The sequence below is a fragment of the Phacochoerus africanus genome, chromosome 4 (genome assembly GCF_016906955.1).
Source record: "Phacochoerus africanus isolate WHEZ1 chromosome 4, ROS_Pafr_v1, whole genome shotgun sequence".
In the NCBI taxonomy this organism is placed as follows: domain Eukaryota; kingdom Metazoa; phylum Chordata; class Mammalia; order Artiodactyla; family Suidae; genus Phacochoerus; species Phacochoerus africanus.
In genome coordinates, this window is record NC_062547.1 from 8449458 (window position 1) to 8467315 (window position 17858).

The window sequence follows — 17858 nt, forward strand, 5'->3', positions numbered from 1 at the left end:
TATTTTTTCAAGTGCAGTTTTAGATTCACAGCAAAACTGAGAAGAAGGTACAGAGATGTGCCAATACCTCAACCCGCACAGCCTCCCCGTTATCGACAGTCTCACCAGAATGGGACATTTTTGTTACAGCCGATGAACCTACACAGACACATCATAAAGGCCCAAAGTCCGTAATTATCTCAGGGTCCACTCTTGGAGTTGTACATGCTATGGATTTGGATGTCCGATGACATGTAGCTGCCCCTGTAGCATCACATAGGGGTAGTTTCTTTTTTTTTTTTGTTGTTGTTGTTGTTGTTGCTATTTCTTGGGCCGCTCCTGCGGCATATGGAGGTTCCCAGGCTAGGGGTCGAATCGGAGCTGTAGCCACCGGCCTACGCCAGAGCCACAGCAACGCGGGATCCGAGCCGCGTCTGCAACCTACACCACAGCTCACGGCAACGCCGGATCCTTAACCCACTGAGCAAGGGCAGGGACCGAACCCGCAACCTCATGGTTCCTAGTCGGATTCGTTAACCACTGCGCCACGACGGGAACTCCACATGGGGGTAGTTTCTGACCTAACAATCAACGTGGCCAGTTTTCACCTTCAGCCCCGGGGCAGCTTGGGCCACGGACATCTGAGCACAGAGACACGATGTCACTCCATCTGGGAGCCACAGATGGGTGAGGACTAGACCTTCCAGTTAGGAAAGAAGAAATACTTTGTGGAGTTCCCGTTGTGGCTAGGTGGGTAAAGAACCCATTGCCGTGTCCCAGAAGACGCAGGTTCAGTCCCTGGCCTTACTCAGTGGGTTAAAGATCCAAGGTTGCCACAAGCTGAGGCACAGGTCACAGATGCAGCTTAGATCCTGTGATGCTGGCTGTGCTGTAGGCTGGCAGCTGCCGCTCTGATTGTACCCCTAGCCTGGAAACTTCCATAGGCTGCAGGTGTAGCCATAAAAAGAAAAAAAAAAAAAAAAAAGAAAGAAAGAAGAAAGAAATACTTTCCCAAAAAGGGGGGCCCCTGAGGGAGAGCCTGGAAAGATGCGTTTTTGTTTTTGTTATTTTGGTTCCTAGGGTAACATTAATGATGTCTATTGACAACAGTGGCGAGTGACAGCAGGCGATCTTCTGAGCACCTACGATGTACCAGATAGACCAGGGCTGTCCACGTCTCATCTTCGCTGATCCATAGGATGTCACTGGGAAGCGGGTCATGACCCCCGCCTCAGCGTTGAAGGAACTGAGGCTCTGAGAGTCAAGAGCATTTCCCACGGTCACAGAGCTGACCAGCCAAGGGCACACGGCTGAAGTTGCTGGGAGCACCTACAGGGGCTGAATGAATGCTAATGTCTTCCTTGCTGGTGCAGCCGTCTATGGAAGCACCATCTAGCCGCCGACTCTTCGGGCTTGTACGGTCAGCCCATCCTCCAGGCAGGGTCTGAGGGGAAGTCGGGGAGCAAACTAGAGGCTGCAGGAGGGCAAGGCTCAGGCAGAGAGCGGAGCTCGGGGGGAGCGGTCTGCACGGCTTCCACCCGCTGCCTCCATTGAAGGATTTTGGGGCTTCTTCAGGATGTCACTGGTTTTGAGATCGCTTCTTCAATACAGAGTATCTCATAACAGCCAGAACTCCAAGTCCCAGGGCCACTCCTCCTTCAATGAGGACTTTGGCCACCTGAAAGTGAGCAGCCCGGGTTCGGAGTCCACAGTAAGTCCAGGCAGGTCCTCCCCGCCTCCCTGGAGGCTCCGCTCATTCTCCTGCCCTCCCCATGGCCTGGCCCCAGTCAGCCTCCCACAGAGGATGCTGGATGCATCCGTCGGGGCTCCCTTTCCTGGGAAACAGGAGTGTGTGACCACTCCTTGGTGATGGTCCATCTGGGATTGTCCTGAAAACTGGTAGGATGGGCTGGAAGGAATCCTTTTGTGTGAACTTTCTAGCTGAGGACTTTTGTTCCTGATGCTGGAGGGGTAGGCAGGAGGGTTTATGCCTGGTTTCTTGGGGCCAGCGTTTTGGGGGGGGGAGCTGTAACAGATGCTGAGGAGAGACTTTGGGAAACCACAGCCACAGGCCGTGCACTCTGGGTTCACCATGCACTCTGTTTGCCTCACCAGGGAAGCCTGGAAACTTCTCCAGCCCCACCCCAGCCCTGAGCCCCAGACACACATGCCCAACCGGTACTCAGCCTCTCCGTCTGATGTCTAACTGGCCACCCAAAACCCCCCACCACATCCAAACTCTCCTCCCGCCCTCACCTTCCTCTCTCCCAGGGGCCAACCACCCTATTAAGTGGGGGGGGGGGGGGAGCCCTGCAGGTGCCGTAGTACAGCCGTACAGAGTGAGGCCCTAGAGAGGGATGCTGAGGTTGGAATCCTGCTTCGGCCCCTGGTTAGCTGTGTGTGTGAGGACAATATACTTGGAAGATGCTAAAGGGACGAAGGCTCGAAGCCGGGCCCGGAATCTGACATTACAATGTGCTTGAGCCCTTAGCTTGGGCATGGCTTGCCTGAGTGCTCTTTGGAGCCTCATGAGACCTGGTCATGGTCCAGGCTTGACCCAGACTCTACCTGACAACCTGCAGGGGCATCAGAGGCTGCCTTTAGACTGGGTATTAGAGGTGAAGGCTCCCAGAGGTCAGAGCTGGCCTGTCCCCCAGGGGTCCTGCATCCAACTCTTCCTTCTGCACCTGGGGAAACTGAGGATCAGAGAGGAGGTGACCTGTCTGAAGACCCTCAGGGGGTCAGAAGCTGATCCCAGCTTTGAGCTCAGATGTCCTGACTTCCAGCCAGCAGGTGCCCAAGAGCCCACGTTTGCATCATTCATGGTGATTGACCCCTCTGGCTGCACAGCCCCATCCCCCCCATCCCAAGCAGACGTCCAGGAAGGAGACAGTTGCCCACAACAAGGGCCTTACCTTTGTCTGCCCGCATTCGGCCTTGTCATATCTCAGCTTGGTGACAAAGTGCTCACAGTTATTTTCCAGAACGCTGTACCCCATCTCTGCACCAATCATCTCATTTGCAGACTTGAGGATCTTGTGCACAGGCCGCGGTCGGTACTTGTGGTCCAAGATGTTGTTGATGCGATAGCGGCAGCTCCCCACCACGTCCTGCAGGCGCTCCCTCTTCACCACCGCCTTGCTGGTCAGGACGGAGAAGAGGCTGGAGGCCCCAGCCCCGGGGTATTCACCTGGCGTGGGAGACAGCATCCTGCAGGGAGGGTCAGGTAGGGAGAGGGGAGGGCAGGCCGGGAAAGAAGGACGAAGGGAACCCACTATGGAGCTTTTGGGGTCTGTTCTGTCACCAAGGTGATCGGAGGATTCCTTGAAGATGCTCTCTCTTTTTTTTAAAGTCCTAGTTTTATTGAACTTTTTTTTTTTTCTTTTGTCTTTTTGCCTTTTCTAGGGCCACTTCTGAAGCACATGGAGGTTCCCAGGCTAGGGGTCCAATTGGAGCTGTAGCCAAGGCCTACACCACAGCCACAGCAACGTGGGCTCCGAGCTGCATCTGTGATCTACACCACAGCTCATGGCAACGCCAGATCCTTAACCCACTGAGTAAGGCCAGGGGTTGAACCCCCAACCTCGTGGTTCCTAGTCGGATTCGTTAACCACTGAGCCACAACAGGAACTCCAAAGTTGCTCTTTTTCACTTAACAAGCTGTCAATATTTTTTCAAGTCAGTGAAGGTCGAGATTGTCAAGGGCTGCCATTGTTCTCCAGTATATGAAGACATAGTATATTTGCTCAGTCTTTTATCTATTTGTTCAGTGTCCTGTAATTTTTTCATTCATTCATTTATGTGCATTACAATTTTTATTATTTATTTATTTATTTAGTCTTTTTGCCTTTTCTAGGGCTGCTCCCGCAGCACATGGAGGTTCCCAGGCTAGGGGGTCCAATCGGAGCTGTAGCCGCTGGCCTACACCAGAGCTCATGGTAACGCTGGATCCTTAACCCACTGAGCAAGGCTAGGGATCGAACCTGTGTCCTCATGGATACTAGCAGTGTTCGTGAACCACTGAGCCACAGTGGGAACTCCTAAGCTGGCCGTCTTAAGCCAGTGATTTTTTCTTTCATTGACTTGACATACATACATTTCTTGCATTCTCCTTTTTCCTGCTTGTCATCCTGCTGCCTCTGTTATCAGTGAGTTAAAGAAATCCTTCACAGGTATTTCCTAGGCATTTGTACATTTGAGGAGCTCCTGTCGTGGTGCAGAGGAAACAAATCTGACTAGGAACCATGAGGTTGCAGGTTCGATTCCTGGCCTCGCTCAGCGGGTTAAGGATCCGGTGTTGCCATGAGCTGTGGTGTAGGCTACAGATGAGGCTCTGATCCTGTGTTGCTGTGGCTGTGGTGTAGGCCTGCGGCTACAGCTCCGATTTGACCTCTAGCCTGGGAACCTCCATATGCCTCGGGTGCGGCCCTAAAAAGACAAAAAAAAAAAAAAAAGGCCAAAAAAAGAGGTTTACTTTGATATGTAAACCTGTGAGGGCTGCTTCTGTTGAGGGTATTCAGTAAGTGCTATCAAGACACCTTGTCCTCTGAAAGCCCGTGAGTACAAAGGACACAGCACCGAGAAACGGTCTTCTTTATGAGACCGAGACCTTCAGGAACGTGGCTGGCTTGAGTCACATCCGACTCCTGTGTCCTGGGGTGACTGGCGTGAGCTGGAGAGCTCTGAATGCTGAGCAGTCCAGCTTCACTGGGGGGAGCCCACGGACTTTTTTCCCTGCTTCTGCGGGACCTGGGGTGACAGGGATAGAGTCGGATAAGGAAATCACTTTGACATGCCATGAAGAGATTAAAGACAGGGAATTAATTAATTATTATTATTATTATTATTTTGCTTTTTAGAGCCACATCCATGGCATGTGGAGGTTCCCAGGCTAGGGGTCTAATTGGAGCTGTAGCCACCGGCCTACACCACAGCCACAGCAACGCAGGATCCAAGCCGCGTCCGAGACCCACACCACAGCTCACGGCAACGCCGGATCCTTGACCCACTGAGCAAGGCCAGGGATCGAACCCGCGACCTCATGGATTCGTTTCTGCTGCACCACGACGGGAACTCCGACAGGAACTCCGACAGGAAGTTAATTTTAAGGGAGTTTAGGAGACTGTTCTAAGCTAATGGCCACCCAGAGAGGAGTCTCGTAACCTTGCAAGAATCTGCATCACTTCGAAGGAAGACTGGGTGCATTCAAGCAGCAGGCACACTCAGGCCACAAGTCCTGCCAGTTAAAAAGCAGGACAATAGATATGAAGTCTGAATCTTGTTACATGAAGTCAGGGAGTTAACGCTTCTTGAAGATGGAGCATTTATGCGTGTAGCCGAGACAGAAATATCAGGAAAGGGGAAAGAAACTAGGTGAAGGGGGCATTAGATGAGACTGGTATTTTATTATATGTTACCATGTTTTGCTAATTTACATATGAGTTGTTTATTTATTTTTTTCTAGGGCCGCTCCCACTGCAAATGGACGTTCCCAGGCTAGGGGTCGAATCAGAGCTGCGGCTGCCAGCCTATGTCAGAGTCACAGCAATGCCAGATCCAAGCTGTGTCTGTGACCTACACCACAGTGCATGGAAATACTGGATCCTTAACCCACTGCGCAGGGCCAGGGTTTGAACCCGCGTCCTCATGGATATTAGTCCAGTTCTTTACCACTGAGCCACAGTGGGAACTCCCCATGTGGTTTAAAAAGCACCATGACAGTCCTGATGAAACTGCACAGGGTCAAAGGAGGAAATAACATCGGAAGACATCTGCCGAGAAATGAGAAAGACGGTGGTCTTCTCCCCTCCCCGCTTTTCCTCTGATTGTAACAAGGCAGTGGTCTGTGTTCTCAGGGCTGCGCTCCCTGGCCTGCCTGCTGGTATCTTGCAGAAGCATTCCAGGCTAATAAACTCACTCTTGGCCTATCGGTTTGCCTCCCACTGAATTCCTTCTGCAGAGAGATAAAAACCCCTGAGCTTCAGTAAGTTCGGACACCAGGTGAGTGATTTCCACGCAAAGACAACGGGTTCTTCCTACACTGTTCTTGGGAGTGTAAACTGAGACAACTGCTATGGAAAATGGAAAACGGTATGGAGGGTCCTCAGAAAACTGAATGTAGAACAACCATATGATCCAGCAATACACACAACTCAACAACAAGAAAACAAACAACCTGGAGTTCCCGTTGTGGCGCAGTGGAAACGAATCCGACTAGGAACTATGAGGTTGTGGGTTCGATCCCTGGCCTCGCTCAGTGGGTTAAGGATCTGGCGATGTCATGACCTGTGGTGTAGGTGGCAGATGTGGCTCAGATCTGATGTTGCTGTGGCTGTGGTGTAGGCCGGCAGCTGCAGCTCCAATTAGACCCCTAGCCTTGGAACCTCCATATGCCGCAGGTGCCGCCCTAAAAAGCAAAAAAAAAAAAAAAAAAAGTAAACGAAAAAAAAAGAAAACAACGCAATTGAAAAGTGGGCAGAATGGAGTTCCCGTCGTGGCGCAGTGGTTAACGAATCCGACTAGGAACCCTGAGGTTGCGGCTCAGATCCCGCGTTGTTGTGGCTCTGGCGTAGGCTGGTGGCTACAGCTCCGATTGGACCCCTAGCCTGGGAACCTCCATATGCTGCGGGAGCAGCCCAAGAAATAGCAAAAAAGACAAAAAAAAAAAAGTGGGCAGAAGACCTAAAAAGACATTTCTCCAAAGAAGTCATATACAGATGGCCAGTAGGCACATGAAAAAATGCTCCACATCGCTAATTATTAGGGAACTACAAATAGAAACTACAATGAGGGGCCACCTCACACTGGTCAGAATGGCCATCATGAATAAGTCTACAGATAACAAATGCTGGAGAGGGTGTGGAGAAAAGAGAACCCTCCTTTACTGTTGGTGGAATGTAAACTGGTACAACCAGTACGGAAAATGGTGTGGAGGTACCTCAAAACTGAATATAGAACTGCCATATGATCCAGGAATCCCATTCCTGGGCATATATCCAGACACAATGACAATTCAAAAAGATACATGCACTCGTATGTTCATAACAACACTATTCACAAGAGCCAAGACATGGAAACAACCTAAATGTCCCTTGCCAGATGAATGGATTAGGAAGATGTAGAACATATATACATTGGAATATTACTCAGCCATAAAAAAGAGTGAAATGTCATTTGCAGCTAGAGATTCTCATACTAAGTGAAGTAAGTCAGAAAGAGAAAGACAAATACCATTATGGCATCACTTATATGTGGAATCTAAAATATGGCACAGATGAACCTATCTACAAAGCAGAAACAGACTCACAGACATGGAGAACAGACTGCCAAGGGGGAGAGGGGAAAGAGTGGGATGGCCTGGGAGTTTGGGGTTAATAGATGCAAACTCTTACATTTAGAATGGATGAGCAGTGAGGTCCTATTGTATAGCACAGAGACTATCTTTTAAAAAATTTTTTTAATTTTTAATTTTTTGTCTTTCCTAGGACTGCTCCCGCGGCATATGGACGTTCCCAGGTTAGGGGTCTAATCGGAGCTGTAGCCGCCGGCCTACGCCAGAGCCACAGCAACACGGGATCCGAGCTGTGTCTGCGACCTACACCACAGCCCATGGCAACGCCGGATCCTTAACCCACTGAGCAAGGCCAGGGACGGAACCCGAAACCTCATTGTTCCTAGTTGGATTCATTAACCACTGTGCCACGATGGGAACTCCATATCTAGTCTTTTGGGATAGAACATGATGGAAGGTAATATAAGGAAAATAATGCACATGTCTGTAAGGCTCAGTCACTTTGCCATACAGTGGAAATTGGAACAATATTATACCTCAACTGTACTTTCTAAATACAAAAAAGACAATGGGTTAATGCCCCCTCCTAAGTCAGGGATCATGGGTTCAAGACCCTTTCTGAGATGTGGTGGGGTTCGAGTCCCATCTGAGAAGGAGTGTGGTTTCAGGGGAAACTGACTCTGGTTACTCCATGGGATATGGATGTACTGTCTGCTCAAGCTTAATTCAAGGAGGAAACAACCCAGGTTCCCCTTGCTAAACTCTTTAAATTGTTCCTACTATGTTAACAGATATGTTGAAAATGCCATCTTCAGCAGTCCTTACCCAGAGGGGCCAGATGGATCACATAACCGTCTCCCACGTAGATGGCCCAGTGCATGTAGCCAGTGCGGAAAATCTCAATCAGGTCTCCAGGCTTAGGTTCTAAGCAAAACTGCAAGGGACAAACCCCAGATGGTGGAGTCAGGCTTCTGGGCAAGAGCAGAGACCCGGGCTGGGAGCTGCAGCTCGGCCTCGGGATCCTGCTGCTGATGCTCATGGCCTGGCGAGAGCTCGGGTGGCGGGGGGAACCTCCTTTTCCTTGAGGGGTCCCCAGCCTGCTGTCACTTTTAGAGTCCCCTCTCACACACTGAGGATGCAGCTGGGCACGTGCAGGTGGGTTGGTGCATGTGCCCCTGAGGACCCACCTGCAAAACCCCTTGGCTGAGGCTGGCAGCCCCGGAGCCATGTCCCAGCAGCGTCAGGCCGCTGCATCTTGAGGCACTCTGCCGTTTGCAGATGGACCCTCTCGTCTGCATCAGGCCTCCTCCTCCTGCTTGTCCTTGGCCCCAGCAGGTACCTCTTCCTCCTTGGACGTGCCCCCTCTAGTCCTCGCCATCCTTGGCTCACCCACCGTTGCGGATGCTGACCTGAGAGGCTCACACAGTATCCCAGTGGCCCCGAGCCTGTGCGCATCATCCTACGGGGACCTGAGCTTTGAAAAGGGTCTTAGAGGGCAGCCTAGCTTCTTGTAGTTGGGGGGTAGGGGCGGCCACACTCACAGTGGCCTCTGCTGGCACTTTCCCCACAATAGCGGCAACCCGCCCTGAGCCCCAGCAGGGAGGAGGCATCAGCCCAGAGCTGAGCTGGGAAATTGAGGATCAGAGAGGTGGAGGGACCTGCCCCAAAGACTCTCGGCAGAGAAGTGGCCGAGCCGGGAACTGTGGCCTTGCAAGTTTGAGCACTTTTCGGGGTTTCTCCTGCTCCGTGCCTGATTTCAGGGACTGAAAATCCTAACAAAGCAGAGCACAAGACATACCCCTTGCGCAGCTCGTAGGCCCTTCCTGACTCGCCTTCGCCACCCGCTCCTGGCCCTCCCTGCCTCTGCCTCTGCCCAACCCCCACCTTCGGGCTGACGTGCCCTCATCTCTTGCCTCTGCTCCTCTGTACATTGTCTTCTGACCTCAAACATGCACCCCACATCCCTCTTCCGCTTCTACCCCATCAGACATTCCTCCTCTGAGAAGCTGCCCTCGAGGTCCCAGCCTGGTCACCTGCCACCGTCTTGGTCCCTTGCCCCCTGGGGTCTCCCCCTCTCCCTGCCAGGTCCTGCTGCAAGTCCCTGGGTCTGTCTGCACCCGCTCTGAACTTGGAACTCCATTCAGGCAGGATGCTGTGTGCCTGTCCCTCCCCCCCTGCATCTCAGCATCCAGGGAGGGGCCCGGCTTCGAACAGAGGCAGAGGAATGGTGCAAGCAGGAGGGCTGGAGGCTCCGAGGGGCCAGGACCCCCGCCCAGCTGCTCTGCTCTCTCAGCTCGAGGTTCCCCATTAGGGCACGGTCAACAGCAGCCAGTGGAAAAGCCAAGTCTGCTTGAAGAAGGAAACCGGGCTGGACCTAGGCACAGAGCAGCACAGAGCAAGGCTGGATGCCCCGCTTCCTGCGAAACAGAAGACACTTCTTTCCAGAACTGGTTGATTTTCAGTAATTGGCTAGGTCCTTTCCAGCTGTGCTGCAGGGGAGGAGCCTGCCCAGACCAGGAAGTTCTCTCCTTCAGAAAAACTGGGCTGACTCCTGGGAGAGGAGGTTTCCCAGCTGGAATCTGCGCTTCAGAAGCACTTTATAAGGAAGGACAAATGCCGTAGGGGAGGGGGAGGCACAAACTCCAGCCTGCAGTTGAGGCAGACGAGGTGGGGTGGGATGCACTCACCTCCCACCTCCCAATGTCCACCCTCCCCCGGCCCCCACCCCAGGTCATTCCCAAGGCCCCCAGAATACAGATCTCCCTGCAGAGGTCCCCTCGCCCTGTGTCCAAAGACCTCAGGCTCCTGCGGGAAATGGGGCTTTCAAGAATAAATCGGTTTTGCCATGAAAGCCTTCTGCAGACAGGCTGGGGCATGTGGCCTGAGGTCTTTATAGGAGGGGAGCTGCCCTCTCCTGGGAGTCAGCGCCAGGAGTGTCAGGGGACTTACCGAAGTCATCGGGGAGCCAGAGCAGTGGGTGTGTGGGGTGCCTCTTCTTCTGCTCTCAGTTTTACAGTCAAAGAATTGAGTGTTTTGCTTTCATTTTCCTTTTGAGCTTTTCTGATTAAAGCTCTTACACATTACACATTTTTAAAAGGATGACTGGAGATGTGCTATAAATGGAAAGATCTGGAGTTCCTCTTGTGGCTCAGCTGGTTCAAAACTTGACTCAGTGTCTGTGAGGATGCGGGTTCGCTCCGTGGCCTGGCTCCGTGGGTTAAGGATCTGGCATCGCTGCACGCTGTGGCACAGTTCGCAGATGCAGCTCAGATCCAGTGTTGCTGTGGCTGTTGGAAAGGCCGGCATCTGTAGCTCCTTTTCGAGGATCTTCCACATGCCGTGGCCCTAAAAAGGTTAAAAAAAAAAAAAGAAAGGAAAAATCAAGCCTAAGTGCCTCAAACATGGACTCACCAGGGCTTTCAAGCCACCAGGAAGCAGTCAGAGTAGGAGGCAGAACTTAGATTCTGCTTGAGAAACTCAGTCTCTTCCCACAGAAACCCCGGGCGGCTGTTCCTAGTCCAGGAAGGGGGCATTTAGAGGCGCAGAGGTGCTAATCCCTGTGCACCTCCTAGGCCACTGTAACCACTCCAGAAATACTGGGTGGGAAGCCATGGGGCAGGCCACACAGGGTGCTGCCCACCGCGCCCCAGGGGAAGCCTGTAGAAGGTGGGTGCCTGGAGCAGGGGGTGCCCAGCAGCTCGTTGCCCCTTTAGGCTGCACTTGGCTGCAAGAAGCAGAACTTAACAAATGTACCGCCTGGACATCCAATGTCTCCGAACCAGGAAGACAGGAGGCAGGAGCCTCAGATTCATTTCAGTAGCTCCCCAAGGCCACCAAGGGCCAGGCTTTTCCATGCTGCTGTGCTGTGTCTGTGGTGACACCCTGCACGGTCCACGCCATGCACAGCATCCGAAAGGGGCACCTTTTCAGCTGGCGATGTCCCAAAGCACTAAAGGAAGATGGTTTTCATCCGTTGCCCCTTTTTCCCCCAGAAGTAAGATCTTTCCCAGAATCCCCTGGCTGGCCCCCTCCCCCTCCTCACTGGCCCAGAACCGGGATGCACCTCCTCTCCCAGACCAGTGTGGGCAAAGAGAAAGGGGCTTCCTTGGCAGCTTTGATCACTTACGGGGTTTTGACTGAACCTGTGCAGGGGCTCCTGCTGCCCCCTGAACAGCAGGGCTGTGAGCCTGGGAGAAGGTGACTGACAGCCCTGTGTGTGTGTGTGGGGGAGGAGCTGGGGGTGGGGAGATGGCTATTGGCCAGCAACTGACACCTAGGATGCCCTCCCCTACTTCCCATCCTGGTGACAGCCGCCTTTATTCCAAGGCTACAAGGAGACTCAAACCAGGCAGTTCCCATCATGGCCGACTAGTATCCATGAGGATGTGGGTTCAATCCCTGGCCCCGTTCAGTGGCTTAAGGATTCGGTGTTGCCTTGAGCTGTGGCACAGGGAGGTGGCAGACCTGGCTCAGGTCCCAGGTTGCTGTGGCTGTGGCACAGGCCTGCAGCTGCAGCTTAGATTCGACTCCTAGACTGGGAACTTCCATATGCTGAAGGTCTGGCCCTAAAAAACAAAACAAAGAGACTGGAACCAGTTCTCCAACAATCAGACTGGTTTCTTGTGGGATCTGGCAGGAAAAATGGGGGTGATTGGCTCCCATGAGAAAGAGCTGATGCCCGGGGGACCTGGGCAGGCCCGGTCACTCCCAGCATCACCCTCGTCCCAGGTTCCCTTGATCAGATAGAGCCCCAGTCTGCTGGCTCCTCTGGCCTTGGCCCCAGGCCTGGCATAGCCCACTACTTCCAAGTGGCTATAAGCAGTGTAGCCACTGCTTTGAATAAACAGTAGGAGTCAGTGACTGCCGTCTGGTCACATACACAAAGGAAAAAGGAAAAAGGAAGAAGTGAAAGGAAGCTGTGAAGCCTTGTCTCTCTCTCTCTCTTGTTCTTTTTTGTGTGTGTGTGTCTTTCGGGGAGGGCCACACCCACGGCACATGGAGGGTCCCAGGCTAGGGGTCAATTCAGGGCTGTAGCCACTAGCCTACACCACAGCCACAGCCACGCCAGATCTGAGCCACATTTGCATCTTACACCACAGCTCATGGTAACGCTGGATCCTTAACCCAATGAGCAAGGACAGGGATTGAACCCGCGTCCTCATGGATGCTGGTGAGAATCGCTTCCACTGAGCCACGACGGGAAGTGCTGCAAGGTCTTGTCTCTTGCCAGCAGTGGCACTTTGGGCCATTGCCTCCCCTCTCCTAGTCTCGGTTATGCCAGGGGTGGGTGCTCTGGCCATTGCTGGTTCTGTGGGAACCACCCCTGTCGCCGGTCTTGAGTTTCTGAGGCTCATCTTCTGGCTCAAGCTGAATGGTCATGTGGAGTCTGCAGCCTGGGTCTGGGCCTCTCCCCCAGCTGCTCCCCGTGTTTCTCTGACTCTGGGGACTGACTCTCGCCGCATCCTTCCTGCCTTCATTCCTCCTCAGGGGCGGTGCTGTCAGCCCTTGAGCAGTTCCTGGTTATTCCCCACAGGGATCTCCAGGGGTCCCCCTCACGCCAGGTGGGGGTGGTGGGCGTGAGAATCCAGCCTCCCCTGTGAACCCGGAGGGCAGGGGAAATGGGCACTGGAGGGACAAGGTAGTGCCAGTCCTAGGGGCTGCGCTGTGTCGTGGGGAGCACGTTTGTGGGGCTGTCGGGGGGGTCGCACCCTGCGATGATGGACTCGAGCGATACCCAGCCCGATACCCAGCCCGTGGGGGAGACCTCGTCTTGCACCTTCCGTCAAGGAGCGCCGGCCGCGCGTCTGAGTGCCGGGCGCTGTCGGAGGCACTGGGGATCCATCCGCGAGCAGTCTAATCAGTATGGGTCTTAGGCTCTCGTTGGGGAGAGGGACAGAAGTGTAGGGAGAGCGATCCTGCGCTAGAGAGCCCAGGACTGTGCGAAATGAGGGAGGGAGGGGTGATGGGGAGGTGGGATTTGAGATGGGGTGGTTGGGGGCAAACTTACTGAGCAGGTGGCTTTTGAGTAATGACCCTTTGAGTAATGCACCAAAGTGACTCTGTAATACATGTATTTTTTCATATTCCTGTCCTTATGATTCATCACAGGCTATTGAATATAGTTCCCTGTGTGATACAGTTTTTTTTTTTTTTTTTTTTAATGCTTTTTGGTCTGCACATATGGCATATGGAGCTAGGGGTTGAATTGGAGCTGTAGCTTCCAGCCTATAACCACAGCCACAGCAACACTGGATCCTTAACACACTTGTGGGCTGGGGATCAAACCCTCATCTCCATGGTGACCTGAGTCACTGCAGTGTGTTTCTTAACCCACTGTGCCGCAGCGGGAACTCCAGGTTCTATACTGGGAAGCAGGAGTTCCGGTTGTGGCTCAGTGGAAATGAATCCGACTAGGAACCATGAGGTGGTGGGTTCGATTCCTGGCTTCGCTCAGTGAGTTAAGGATCTGGTGTTGCTGTGAGCTGTGATGTAAGCCAGCGGCTACAGCTCCGATTAGACTCCTAGCCTGGGAACCTCCATATGCCGTGGGTGCAGCCCTAAAAAAACAAACCAAAAAAAAAAGGGCAATAAACAAACAAACAAACTGGGAAGCAAGATTCGCAATGTTTAAACAATCAAAATGTGCTGCGGAGGAGTTCCTGTTGTGGTGCAGTGGTTAACGAATCCGACTAGGAACCATGAGATTGCGGATTCGATCCCTGGCCTTGCTCAGTGGGTTAAGGATCCAGCATTGCTGTGAGCTGTGGCGTAGGTCGCAGATGTGGCTGGGATCTGGCATTGCTGTGGCTCTGGTGTAGGCCGGTGGCTACAGCTCTGATTAGACCCCTAGCCTGGGAACCTCCATATGCTGTGGGTGCGGCCCTAAAAAGACAAAAAGACAAAAAAAAAAAAACAAAAAAACCCACAAAAAAACAAAACAAAAAGCAAAAACCAAAATGTCCTGCAGACACTCCCAAGATTTTCTGGGAGGCCCAGGAACAAGTAGTCCTTGCGTTAGAAACAACTAGGAACTTTGGCAAATACCTGAAATCCCTCTTTTCAAAGACTGACCAACAGTCAGCATGGGACTTGAATTCCCTTGAAAAGAGGAACAAATGACATAAGTTCCATAACCAGCTCTGCCTTTTGTCTGGTGGCACTTTCCAGCCCTCGCTGTAGGGCAAGGGAACCAAAACAGGGCATGGCGACTTCGTTCAGCTGAAAAGACAGGTTGGAGATCAGTGCTGGTGAGCTGGCTGGAAATTGCAGGGTGGAAAACAAGCTGCATACATGACACTTGAAAAATCTGCGTTGAGGAGTTCCCGTCGTGGCGCAGTGGTTAACGAATCCGACTAGGAACCATGAGGTTGCGGGTTCGATCCCTGCCCTTGCTCAGTGGGTTAACGATCCGGCGTTGCCGTGAGCTGTGGTGTAGGTTGCAGACACGGCTCGGATCTGGCGTTGCTGTGGCTCTGGCGTAGGCTGGTGGCTACAGCTCCGATTCGACCCCTAGCCTGGGAACCTCCATATGCCGTGGGAGCGGCCCAAGAAATAGCAAAAAAAGAAAAATCTGCGTTGAGGTCCTCTTGACTCTTTGGCTGAATAATAAGCTGCGCATGTGTTAAGACTTCAGGAGAACTGGCAAAGGTCCAACACACAGCAAGGGCAGCGACTCAGACACACAGGCTGAACTGCTCCCGTAGCGCCCAGAGATGGAAATAGATTCTGACCCTTGGGGGTGGAGAGACCTCATGGCCAGTAAAAAACTCAGAACAGAAACACCTGAGGAATATGACTCATCTCACCCTAGAATCTCACCCTAGAATAAAAGACAGTCTTGGCTTGCAGAGCCAAAGATGAAAAAGCAAGCTCAGGGAGTTCCCGTCGTGGCTCAGCAGTAATGAACTCAACTAGTATCCACGAGGACGCAGGTTTGATCCCTGGCCTCGCTTGCTCAGTGGGCTAAGGATCCAGTGTTGCCGTGAGCTGTGGTGTAGGTCGAAGATGTGGCTTGGATTCTGTGTTGCTGTGGCTGTGGTGTAGGCCGGCAGCTGCAGCTCTGATTTGACCCCTAGCCTGGGAATCTCCATATGCCGCAGGTGCAGCCCGAAAAAGAAAAAAAAAAAATCTGTTATTATATTTTCCCTAGGGGACCACTATGAGGTCCATGCTATGACCCCAGAAACTACATGCCTGGCACGTAGGGAGGGGGCAGCACTGTGGGTGAGACATGCGAGGAGCTGGGTCCTTGTTCTAGAAGCTGCGTCTGCCTGGACCTTGGGGCTCAGCTTGCTCATACCTAGTTCACAGAGGAGCCTTGACACTAAGTCTGTGGGGGAAATCTTGGGTCTCTGGGGGGCAAACCATTCCCTGACCTGCCTCCCTCTGTTACTGGTGAGGGTTTAGACCCTTCTCTGTCCCCAAACAGCACCTCTGTCCCCACTCTTAATCGTACAGTCTTTCCTCCCAGTTCTTGCCAAGGCTCTGCAAGATCCAGCAGCCCTGATTTTCTGTGTCAGTGCAGTTCTGGGGCGGGGTTGAATTCCACGCGGTGTGCAGCTAAAAACAAACTGGGTTCATTGCTTATTCCAGGAAATGGAACAATTCCAGGAAGGCATATTTTATACTCATAAGAACAGGGAGGTTGTCTGGCCTCATTCCAGAAGGAAATTTCCTGTCCCTGGTGATCATTCCCCATTTCTTCATCTGGATAGAGGCCAAGTGCAGACTTCGGCTCAGCATGGCTGTCGATGGTGCCCTGGCTGTGGCCTTAGGCATCTGGGGATGGAATGAACAGTCCCCTCGTGCTCTCCAGATGGAAACCATCAGGGCCCTGCCCTGGCTGATAGGGAGCCTCGAGCTGAGAGAGCAGAGCCGCTGGGTGGGGGTCCTGGGCCCGAGGAGCCTCCATATCTCCTGCTTATGCAATTCCTTTGCTCCTGTTCCAAGCCAGGGTCCTCTCTGGATGCTGAGATGCAGGAAGGGAGGGACACGCACACAGCATCCTGCCTGAATGGAGTTCCAAGTCCAGAGCAGGTGCAGACAGACACAAGGACTTGCAGGAGGACCTGATGGGGAGAGGGGGAGGCCCTGGGGGGGACCAGGGACCCAGAGGGTGGCAGGTGACCTTGAGGGCAGCTTCTCAGAGGAGGGCTGTGTGATGGGGGAGGAGAGAAAGGGAGGTGTGGGTTGGGCATTGGGGTCAGAGAGAACCGGATTTATAGAAGAGCAGAGGCAAGTCATTGAGTCAGCCTGGGACACAGGGGCAGGGAGGGTGAGGAGGGGTGAGGAGGGCAAGTCAGCAGAGGCCAAAGGGTGTGCCCTGAGATCAGAGGAAGGTCATGGGCAGGTGCGCCCTTTGCGCAGGCCACAAAGGGTCTTGGGGAGACTGGTGTGGAGTGGCAGGCACAGGGGGCAAGGGATGCTGGGGGCCATGAGGGTCACGAGGCAGGGATAGGCCTGCCCTGGACCAAATCAATGATGGGAGATGGATGAGGCAGTGAATTCAGGAGACATTTCCAGGGCTGGCATCAGACAGAGCTTGTGACTGGATGCAGGCGGCAGCAGGGGTAGGGGTGAAGGTGGGGTGGAAGGAAGAGGGGTGCTCTGGAAAAGGAGGACTCGGGGGGCCCTCCTTTGGGACTGGGAAGAGGGCTGGATTGGGGGATGTCATTTCCCAGATCAGGAACATGGAGGAAACAGGGAAAGTATTAGTTCTGGCAGCTGCGGTGCCCTGGGGAGGAATACAGACGAGGAAGGCAGGGCCACAGGGTGCCTACTGAGAGACATGGGTGGAGAAAAGACCCAGCTGGGCCTCTTTCTCTTCGCATAAGTGACCTCAAGCAAACCATCCCCCTCTTCGAACCTTGGTTCCTGCCCCTGATAATCCCTCATGAGGTTTTTGTGGGGCTGGTGGCTGGGTGTGGGGGGGGGGTCAGGCACAGATGGCCGGTGTTTACCCGACGTGGACAGCTGTCTGATCCCACAAGGTCCTGGTCCCTGGTCAAACTGCCTGTTGGCTCACACTAAGAACTGAAACACAGAGTTCCTGTTTTGGCTCAGCGGCAACAAGTCCGACTAGTACCCATGAAGACACAGGTTCGATCCCTGGCCTTGCTCAGTAGGTTAAGGATCCGGCGATGCCATGAGCTGTGGTGTACGTTGCAGACGCGGTTCCGATCCCGTGTTGCTGTGGCTCTGGCATAGGCCAGCGGCTATAGCTCTGATTTGACCCTTAGCCTGGGAACCTCCATATGCTGTGGGTATGGCCCTAAATAGAAAAAACAAAGCAAAACAAAAATACCAACTCCCCCCCCCAAAAAAAACTGAATCACACTGTTGTACAGCAGAAATCATCACAAAATAGTAAACAACTATACTTCAAAAGAACTTTAAAAAATGGGAAAAAAGAGAGGTCCCTTCATCTTGCATCTCTCAGGACGTCAGCTATGACAGAAGGGCACCCCGAGGCCCAGAGGGTTGAAGGAGGGTGCTCAACAAGGCCACAGACACTGGGAGCAGGGCATCTGGGCTTGAGGGTCTGTCTGCAAGGGGAGAAGGGGCTCAAGACCGACAGCTCAGTGTTGTC

General features: G+C 53.1%; 1 protein-coding gene across 1 annotated transcript; it reads right to left on the reverse strand.

Moving 5' to 3' along the window:
- Window positions 1–952: 952 nt before the first annotated feature.
- PLAAT4 (phospholipase A and acyltransferase 4) lies at window positions 953–10319 on the reverse strand. The gene is made up of 4 exons (XM_047775452.1): window positions 10220–10319; window positions 8096–8204; window positions 2895–3169; window positions 953–1657 (listed from the first exon to the last, which is right to left on the reverse strand). The coding sequence occupies exons 1-4, from the start codon at window positions 10226–10228 to the stop codon at window positions 1559–1561; spliced, it is 492 nt and encodes a 163-aa protein (XP_047631408.1). The 5' UTR covers window positions 10229–10319; the 3' UTR covers window positions 953–1558.
- Window positions 10320–17858: the final 7539 nt, after the last annotated feature.

What these genes read in the sequence shown, in the direction of transcription:
- PLAAT4 (XM_047775452.1), bottom strand. An exon ending in GATCCATCTGGCCCCTCTGG is followed by an intron (nt 3,170 to 8,095) that starts GTAAGGACTGCT and finishes CTCCCACGCCAG; the next exon opens with GTGAATACCCCGGGGCTGGG. An exon ending in CCGAATGCGGGCAGACAAAG is followed by an intron (nt 1,658 to 2,894) that starts GTAAGGCCCTTG and finishes GCTCACTTTCAG; the next exon opens with GTGGCCAAAGTCCTCATTGA.